The following is a 9,460-nucleotide window of genomic DNA, read 5'->3' as shown; positions in this document are numbered from 1 at the left end:
GGGAGATCTTTGGGCTCACATTTGGAATCTTGATCTGGAGTTCCAGGACCTCACTGCAAGATCAAAGAAGATGGCTGGCATAAAACTTTAAGGTAAACACCATTTTACCCAATTAAGGCTCTTCACATATCAGGGGTGGATGAAAATAGGTTTATAGTTGTAACTACAGGAAACAGAGTTTATTCCTGTATTATTTATTTTGCCCACCCCTGTATTAATATGTCAGGAGGGAGGCTGACTAGTGGGAGTGGCCCTGGCTCCTATAACATACTGTTGTCTTTCTTATCTTAGGATTTTTTGCTTTGCTGTTCTAATTCCTGGAATGTTTGTCCATTATCCCTTTTGTCAGTGTTCATTTTCAAAACCACCTCCTCGTGGGCTCCCCTGCACTGCCAGCTCAATACGTCTCTTTTATTTCCCGCTACTCCTATGCCTGTCCCACTCCATCCACCTTTTGAGATTCTCTTCCAGGAAGTCTCTCTGGCCCCCACGCTGGGTCAGGCACTTCCTCTGGGCTTTCCTCCTTTAGGGCCTGATTACTCTGCCTGTGTTTCCCTATCGCTGCCCCTATCCCAGTCTGGTGAATAATTTATCTACTTTTCAGGACTGGGAACTGTAGAGGCAGAGCCTGAGGCTGGTGTTCATTCGTAAGACCATCCCCTCCTCCGGAGAAGCTCACACTGAATGGGGGATGTGTCTGGGTTCCCATCACCCACCACCCCAGCTCATGATCACTTGGCCTGTGCTTCCCGTCACATCCCTAGTCACTCTGCCCTGTGGCTGCTCCTATCTAGAGACTAGAGACGCAGGGACTAGTCTGACGTGGTCAGTGCTGCATTACCAAGTTCCGACGAGGCGCTTAGAGAACGTCGAATTTAGAAAAAAATAAATTTCTCTTCCTCAAAGGAAGACTGAATTGAGGCGGGCAAAAAGCCAGCTTTTCAGGAGGAGCGTGTCTGCGCCCTCTGCTTCCACTTGGAGTTGGGCGAAGGTACTGGGTCTTCATCAACCAGCCCCAGGGCAAGGGTAGCAGGAAGCCCGGGCTCAGCGGGCATGCGCCGACCCGCAAGCCAGGCTTAACCGGGGCGGAGCCAACCTTAGCCCGGGCCTTTCCCCAGCGCCAGGGGGCGGGCCCAGGTGCGCCGAGAGAGGACGGCCGCGCAGGTGCCTGCTCCCTGCGCCTGCGCCAGGTGCTCCCCGCCCCCTCCCAGGCCACCTTCGACGTCTCCTTCCAGCCGGCCGCCATTGGCTCCAGCCCCCACCGAGTCATTTGCCGTGTGGTGGGGTTCTGAACGGTGGGCAGTCGCTGTGTGTCACCGGGGGCCAAAGGGCGAGTGAGGAGCGTTCTCCCGCGTGTGGGCGTAGGAGGCAGAGAAAGGCGCTTTCTTCCGGAGACTTCGGCGCCAGTGCCTGCGCCAGCGCCAGCGCCAGCGCGACCCCTCTACGAGCGTCCGCACCTGCCCGCGAGGCGCTCCAGTGCGCGTGCGCGGCAAGGGGCTTCTCGCACCTGATCGCGAGACCCCAACGGCCAGCGGCTGGAGGCTTCGCCTGCGCGCGGCCCGTGGAGCTAGTCATGGCGCAGCTGTGTGGGCCGAGGCGGTGCCCGGCGCTCCTCGCCCTGCTGGCATCGTTGCTCCTCTTCGGGGCCGAAGCGGCCGACGGAGAACGTGACGTCCACGGTGAGTGCCCGAGCGGGTCTCCAGGGAGGAGTGGAAGGCCGAGAGGCCGAAGGCGGGACGTTAGGGGCAGGATGTGGAGGGTAAGTTGGGATCCGAGGGACTCTGGACAAGGTCTGAGTGGGGAGAGTGGGGAGAGTGGCGGGGGAGGAAAGGGGCGACTTGGTGAAGCTCACAGAGGGTGTGGTGGAGCCAGCTCCGGGAGAGGGAGCCTTTGAAGGGGTTGGCAGCTCTCGGGAGTGCGGCCGGGCGGGGGAGTCAGCGTTGAGAGTTTCCAGTGGGTGAGGGACGAGACCGGCGTGTCGCCGGGGAGTAGCGCGGCCCCTCCCGTGGCAGGAAGGGGTGAGAGGCCCCCCAGAAGGCCAGCCGCGTCCTGGCCGCACGAAGCCCCAAGGCTCAGGAAAGCCTTGGGCGGCCAGGCCTGTGAGGAAGGGGGTTGGGTAGGTGACCTGCTGGCAGCTTGCTTCTGGGAAGCCGGCTCCACCCCCGCCTCTTTAGAGCTGGGACGTGAGCCTCCTGAGAAACCTTTCTGGTTCAGCCGCCGTGGAGCGCCTCCAAGAAGGAAGGTGATTCTCGGTGAAGTCAACAGGAAGAAGAAAAGCAAAAGTGTTGGAGGGGAGAAATTTTGCCAGATGCCAGGGTATAAGAAGAGTATTGGCGCCCTGGCCGGGTGGCTCGGTTGGTTGAAGCATCATCCTGGACACCAAAGGTTGCGGGTTCGATTCCCGGTCAGGGCACGGACCTAGATTGCGGGTTTGGTTCCCCTCCCCCACCAGCCTACTCCCCTCGGGCTCGTGCGGGAGACAGCCGATGAAACATCGATGTTTCTCTTTCTTCCTCTCCCTCCCTCTCTACAATCAATAAAAAAACATATCCTCAGGTGAGAATTAAAAAAAAGAATAATATTGGTTTTGAGGAGCTGGGCCTAGATTTATTATTGGATTGGTCCTTTAAGAGGTTCGGATTTAAACCTCTCCACTCTTAAGGAAGTTTAGCTTGAAAGGTCTTTTTGAACAGGTGTTAGAACCTTAACTTCTTAAGACAAGCACAAGTGGGCTTTGAAAATAACTGTTGAAAGAATTCATTGATTCAGCAAAACTTTTTGAGGTCTTGCTATGTCTCAGGGACAGTGCTGTGACTCAGACAAGCCAGGTCCCTACACTCACAGAGCTTATAATCTGGTGGGAGAGCCGAAACCGGTTTGGCTCAGTGGATGGAGCGGCGGCCTGCAGACTGAAAGGTCCCAGGTTCGATTCCGGTCAAGGGCATGTACCTGGGTTGCGGGCATATCCCCAGTGAGAGATGTGCAGGAGGCAGCTGATCGATGTTTCTCTCTCATCGATGTTTCTAACTCTCTATCCCTCTCCCTTCCTCTCTGTAAAAAATCAATAAAATATATTTTAAAAAAAAAATCAATAAAATATATTTTAAAAAAAATCTGGTGGGAGAGACAGATAGTGAGTAAACATTTAAATAAAGAGCACTCATCACAATATTAAATTACTAAGAAGTAAATGAACAAGGCGAAGTACACAAATGAGGTGATGTAAGATGATGGGGGACACTTTTCCTCCCAATATAATCACCTAAAATTTTATTCTCTATTATGAACAAACAACAGGTTCCAAATTTCATTTTTTCCCTTCAAAAAGTACACTATTCAGATTCCATGTGTATATTTTGAGGCAATTTGCTTCTCTTGCCATTCTTTCTCTATGACTTGCCCTGTGACCCAGATATATAAATATCTATGTTCCTGTGCTTCCTCTCGTAGTCTTTTCTATCCTTCAACAAGACTGTGTTCTTATAATTGTGCCCCCCTTCTAGCCCCAACCCCTCTCAGGTGGGTGCTTGGCATGTGAACAAAGAAGCCAGCCAGCCTGCAGGACCCCTTGTAAGAGCCATATAAAAATATGCCTGATGGGGGTCATTTTGGTTCGGTAGTCAGGGGAGCGCTCTCTGAAGAGGGTGACATCTGAGCTCTAAGATGAAAAGTGAGGAGGTGGCAGCCACACAAAGACCTTAGGGGTGAGTGTCCAGTTGGAAGTTATGGAGTACAAAGGCCTTGAGGCTGGAAAACACAGGGTGGTTTTGAAGGAAAAGACCAGGAGAGCTAGCCAGCCAGTGTGTGTGGCTGGAGCAGAAAGGGAGGAAGGGAGAATTGGAGTAGGATGTGAGGTGAGAGAAACAGGCAGGAGCCAGTGGCATTATAGGCATAGGCCAGCCTATTAGGGAAAAGTGAGAAAGCCGATGGGTGTGCAACAAGTCATCATCTGCAGTGACTTCTGAAAACTTAATTTCTCTTTGCCTGAGACAGAGAGAAAAAAAAGTGAGTTATTGGGGATGTCAAGGGCTCAGCTCTAGAGGAATAAGAATTAGGAATGTATTATTCTTTTTTTTAAAAATGTATTTCTTTATTGATTTCAGAGAGGAAGAGAGGGGAGAGAGAGATAGAAACATCAATGATGAGAGAGAATCATTGATTGGCTGCCTCTTGCATGCCCCACACTGGGGATCGAGCCCGTAACCCAGGCATGTGCCCTTGGCCGGAACCGAACCTGGGACCCTTCAGTCCGCAGGCTGACGCCCTATCCGCTGGGCCAACCCGGCTAGGGCTGGAATGCATTATTCTTATTCTTTGTTCATTATTCTTGCAGTCTGAACCAGGATTTGTCAGCCCTTCTGGACTTATGTAGATGAAGTAATTATGTTAAGGATGTATAGTACCTTCCAGTTACCTGGCCTGGACTTTGTCAAAACTGAGTTTGGGGCTAACATCTATTGCTTATTCTGCATCTGTATTTCAGGGATGGGGAACCTTTTTATTCCAAGGGCCATTTGGATATTTATAACATCATTCGAGGGCCATACAAAATTATCAACTTACAAATTAGCCTGCTATGTTTGGTCAAACATTTAATTCACCCCTAATGCCTTGGCAGGGCCAGACCAAATGATTTCACTGGCCTGACTTCTCCAGGTGTTATTTAATCCTTGAGAAAACCTGGTGTGGGGAAGTGCCGGGGTCCAACCCCAGCAGGTCCAGGGGTTCCCAAAGGCGTAGACGGAGTCGGCGAAGAAGGAAGGACACAGAGACAGTGTTCAGTTGATCAGCAGCCTAGCCAGGATCTCCAGCCAGGATCTCCAGCCAAGTTCTGGTCTGGATCTCCAGAGAGGTTCTGCTTAGGATCTCCATCCAGGTTCTGTGTCCATGTTCTCTTGCTAGGTTCTCCAGGTTCTCCAGCCAGGTTCTGTAGCCATGTTCCCTCGCTAGGTTCTCCAGCCAGGTTCTGTCCAGGTTCTCCAGCCAGGTTCAGTCACCAGGTTCTAGTCAGGTTCTCTTGCCAATTTCTGTAGTCAGGTTCAGTCCAGGATCTTTTGCCATGTTCTCTCGCTAGGTTCTGTCTCTAGGTTCTGAGGCCAGTTTCTGTCCAGGATCTTTTGCCATGTTCTCTCCAGCGAAGTTCTTCTGTCTCTAGAGAATGTTCTGTGTAGGTTCTGTGCCTCCTGGTTCTGTCTTCTAAGTTCTGTCTTCTTACATCTGTATTTATACCAGTTGATTCCAATCCTATCAATCTCTATTCCAAAGGTTAGGGCGTTTCTTATCTCCATTCCAGGGAGTAAAGATTATGTAGCTTAAGCATGATTGTTCATAGTTAAAGTGATTAATTACCCGCCTGGCACTTAGTTAAGAGGTTTTATTCCCTCCCTAACTTCAGGGGAAAATCCTTACCTGGGGAAACAACCTTTCTCAGAGACCTTGGTTAAAACACATAGTGCCAAGGAGGTGAGCAAACATATTAAGGACAGTATGCCATATATGCCAGGTCCCTTGAAACAGCAAGCATGGACCGGCTCCCGGCAGGGAAGTTACAGATCTTATCTAAGGTCACAAAATAGTAATTGACAAAGCCAGGTCTGGCTGCAGTGGCCTCCCTGGCTGCTGCAGATGACTGGACCTACTGACCTTTCAGAAGTACTCCTGTTTGGCTGGGTCAACTAATGCCCTTGCTTATCTGAAGTTGTTTGTTTGAAAGCTTTCTACCTTTTTTTCCCCTTCTTCTTTCCTGATTGCTTTGATTTTCCCTGAGTGAGGTGTTTCTCCAGCCACAAGCAGCTGCATAGGCTTTGTCAGATAAGTAGGGTGGAGCTGCATAGGTTCTGTCAGATAAAAGTGTGTAGTGGACAAATGTTTAGGGGCTGATTATACTAGTAGGTCAAGGAATTTAATCTGTGAAGACATGAGGGCGTTGAGGAGTCATGGAAGGGTCGTAGGGCCAATGGATTGCTGAAATTGAGGTTTTGGAGGGAATGAACTAGAAAGATAGGACATGGTGGGCAGTGAATGAGATGCGTGAAACTGAAGTTCTGAAGAGGCTGCAGTTATTTTTATTTTTTAAAATATATATTTGTATTGATTTCAGAGAGGAAGGGAGAGGGAGAGAGATTGAAACATCAATGATGAGAGAGAATCATTGATTGGCTGCCTCCTGCATTTTTCCTCTTCTGGGGATTGAATCTGAAACCTGGGCGTGTGTCCTTGATGGGAATTGAACCCGGGACCCTTCAGTCCCAGGCTGACACTCTATCCACTAAGCCAAACCGGCTAGAGCAAGACTGCAGTTATTAAGACAAGACCTAGGCATGACCATGGAAGAGTCTGGGGGAGGATAGAATCATTGGAAGAGAGGAGGTCTTCATAGAGGTCAGGATAATTCAAGGATCACTGGCCCGGATATGGAAATCACCAAGGATTATGATGGGAAGAGGGGGGGTGGCAGTGAGCCTGGAGCTAAAATCATGGAGAAGTGAGGTGTAATGGCCTGGGTCAGGAGATGATGCACAAGGTGGATACTATCTGCCCTGAGGATAAGATTCTTTGCTGGGGGACTGGGGAGAGGATGGAGGCAGAATGTCTGGAAGTAGCACCTAGGAGCAAGGTGACCTACCCACTTAGAAGGGCATAAGAGAAAGCATATCTTCAGGGGAGAACAGACGAGGTTAGAGATAAGAAAGTCAAAGTGACTGAGAAAAGGAGAGATTTTACTTAAGATAGGTCGTAAATAGAGAGGCCCCCAAGAGTTGGGGAAAGGGAAATGGTAACAAGACAGGATGATGGGTATGAGAGGTAATTTAGGAGGCTGGGACTAATGTGATAATGATAAGCATGTGAGAGGAGAATCATGGAAAGCACAAAGAAAGTATAAATTTTTAATAGGAAAATTTGTATTTTGGCTTTCCCTGAAAATATGAAGATCTGGTGCCACCAGTCCTATCTTCCCACAAATCACCATGGGCTGGGCCCCATCCCTCCTTTTGGACAGGCTAGCTAGCCGCTAGTTACTACTCTCAGTGTGTATGTGTTCACTTGGCTTACCCTTTTTATCTGTAAACATTGGAGCTGTGACTTCCACCTTAAGTATATGCTCCATTTAGTAAATGGAGGTGGCTAAAACAACTCTATAAATTGTACAATGAGTGTATGTATGTGTGTTATTGATGTTGGGGAGTGGAAAACCCTTTATCAGGTGACCACAAATGTGCGTAATTTTTTTCTCTCTTCCCCAGGTATTTGGAGGGCTCCCAAATAGTAATTTTGATCAATTCAAGGACAGTAATATATTCCTCTGCAGAGTAGTACCTCAAAAATTCCTTTAGGGAGTAGTCAGTTGTATTGTATATTGGCATAGTAACTGTTGCCAATACCTTTATCCCGGCCTGGGATTTATTTTTGGGACTTACGCTGAGGACAAATGCAGCATTTGAGAACCTCTATTGCACTTTCACGTGATTTTCAGTTTCCATCAACCTCTTGGGTTAATTACAGTTTCCCCAGAATTTTTTTTTTTTTTTAAATATATTTTATTGATTTTTTACAGAGAGGAAAGGAGAGAGATAGAGTTAGAAACATCGATCAGCTGCCTCCTGCACACCCCCCACTGGGGATGTGCCCGCAACCAAGGTACATGCCCTTGACCGGAATCGAACCCGGGACCTTTCAGTCCTCAAGCCGACGCTCTATCCACTGAGCCAAACCGGTCCCGGCCCCAGAATTTTTACTAAAAGGGTGAACTTTAGCAAATCTCTAATAAGGGTGTTATTAGTCAGTACATTTTTCTCTTCTCACCCCCCTGGATGGTCAAAGACACAGTGATAGATAGGAGCAAATGTGTATATGGTGTTGGTGATCAGCTGGGGATTCTCCAAAGTAGCATCTTCTGGTATTCTTGTCTGCCATAGAAGAGGCTCTTGTTCTGCTTGCAGGCAAGAAAGTGGTTCCAGGACAGTTTGAAATAATTATTCAGCACATTTATTGAGCACATACCAAGCTTTATTTTTAGGCCCTGGAAACAGAGCACTGAAAAAAAAGACACACAGTCCATGGTAATTAAATTGTGATGAGATGAAGACAATACAATAAAGAAATGAACAATGAATATAGATCTGGGGATGAGTACTTTGAAGAAAAGTAAGGCAAGATTTGGTGTTTACTGAAAACATGGGCTTTGAAGCTCAAATGGCACCAATCCCCAAAAAACATTCAGGGTCTTGCTTTTAGGTCCACTGAGGGAGAATGGACCTTTCTGTGGAAAAAGATACTTTCCATCAGAAACACTCTTTTGTCCTGGTCAGCATTTGAAAGTGCAACCTGTGATAGAAAAAGCCAGCTTCTCTTTCACTGCTACTGCCCCACCTGTTTCTCATTTTACCTATCCCCAGAGCCATTTGCTTGCTCAAGCTTGTCTTCTTGGTAGTTGGCCAGACAGCCAAGCCTCTGTTTGCCATGTCCTGAGACTGACAAGGAAGGCCAAATAAGGGATATAGTAGCCTGTGATTCATGTGAGGGGGAGAGAACTCTGAAGAAGTCACACCAAACTGACTTCATTAACCCCAGGAGGCCTTGGTGGCCTACTGGTCATATGACTAATTCATAGATGAGTCTAGAATCATTAGCTTATGGATTATGGATATCTTTGTATGATCCTGGTCACAAATGTCATTTCAGGTGTTGTTTCTGACAAGATCTTTTTGAAAACTCCCTGTGATGGAATGTGAGGCCAGGAACTTTTGAAGAAACAGTTTTAGAAATAAGGATCGCCCTGGCTGGGTAGCTCAGTTGGTTAGAGGGTCAGGGCACATACAAGATTCAACTAATGAATGCATAAATAAGTGGAACAACAAATCTCTCTCAAATCAATAAAAAGAAATAAGGGTAGCCCTAGCCGGTTTGGCTTAGTGGATAGAGCATCAGCCTGCGGACTCAAGGGTCCCAGGTTCGATTCCGGTCAAGGGCATGTACCTTAGTTGCGGGCACATCCCCAGTAGGAGATGTGCAGGAGGCAGCTGATCGATGTTTCTCTCTCATCGATGTTTCTAACTCTCTATCTTTCTCCCTTCCTCTCTGTAAAAAACCAATAAAATATATTTTTAAAAAAAATCACTTAAAAAAAAAATAAGGGTAAACATTTTTAATTGTTGTTTTTCAGATGTTTGAGATGAATTTCATCAATGGGGTCCTGGGTCCCTGTCTTTAGAAGCCCCTTAATCTGAAGTCCCTAAGTTTACATGTGATATTTTGTCCATGTGTTTCCCAGTGTCTAAGGCATATTCGGGGGATGGAGGAGATATTATATATTACAATCGTTTATGACCTTTCAAAGGGCCACTCTGTATAAATAAGTATACAGTATGTGTGGTATTGGAATTTCCTGGGGTGACTAGGAAAAACATGTCAGGGCTCCTTGGGGTGGGTGGAGAGTGTAATAGTAAAAAACAGGTTGAGA

The 9,460-nt window shown here is 47.7% G+C and overlaps 1 protein-coding gene across 4 annotated transcripts in view; it reads left to right on the top strand.

Annotated features, from left to right (window-relative positions):
- Positions 1-1,155: 1,155 nt before the first annotated feature.
- The window catches only part of SPINT2 (serine peptidase inhibitor, Kunitz type 2), a 31,528-nt gene continuing 23,223 nt past the window's right edge, over positions 1,156-9,460 (top strand). Inside the window, exon 1 of one of the 4 annotated variants that reach the window (XM_036345549.1) lies at positions 1,156-1,679. In XM_036345549.1, the coding sequence (XP_036201442.1) occupies positions 1,574-1,679 (106 nt within the window). In that variant the 5' untranslated portion in view covers positions 1,156-1,573. The remainder of the gene's footprint in view (positions 1,680-9,460) is intronic. The other 3 variants (XM_036345551.1, XM_036345548.1, XM_036345550.1) reach the window with 3 other exon arrangements.

This window comes from Myotis myotis, unplaced genomic scaffold (genome assembly GCF_014108235.1).
Source record: "Myotis myotis isolate mMyoMyo1 unplaced genomic scaffold, mMyoMyo1.p scaffold_m19_p_19, whole genome shotgun sequence".
Classification (NCBI taxonomy): Eukaryota; Metazoa; Chordata; class Mammalia; order Chiroptera; family Vespertilionidae; genus Myotis; species Myotis myotis.
Note: the sequence above shows the minus strand (reverse complement) of the source record. Positions and strands in the feature narration are given on the sequence as shown.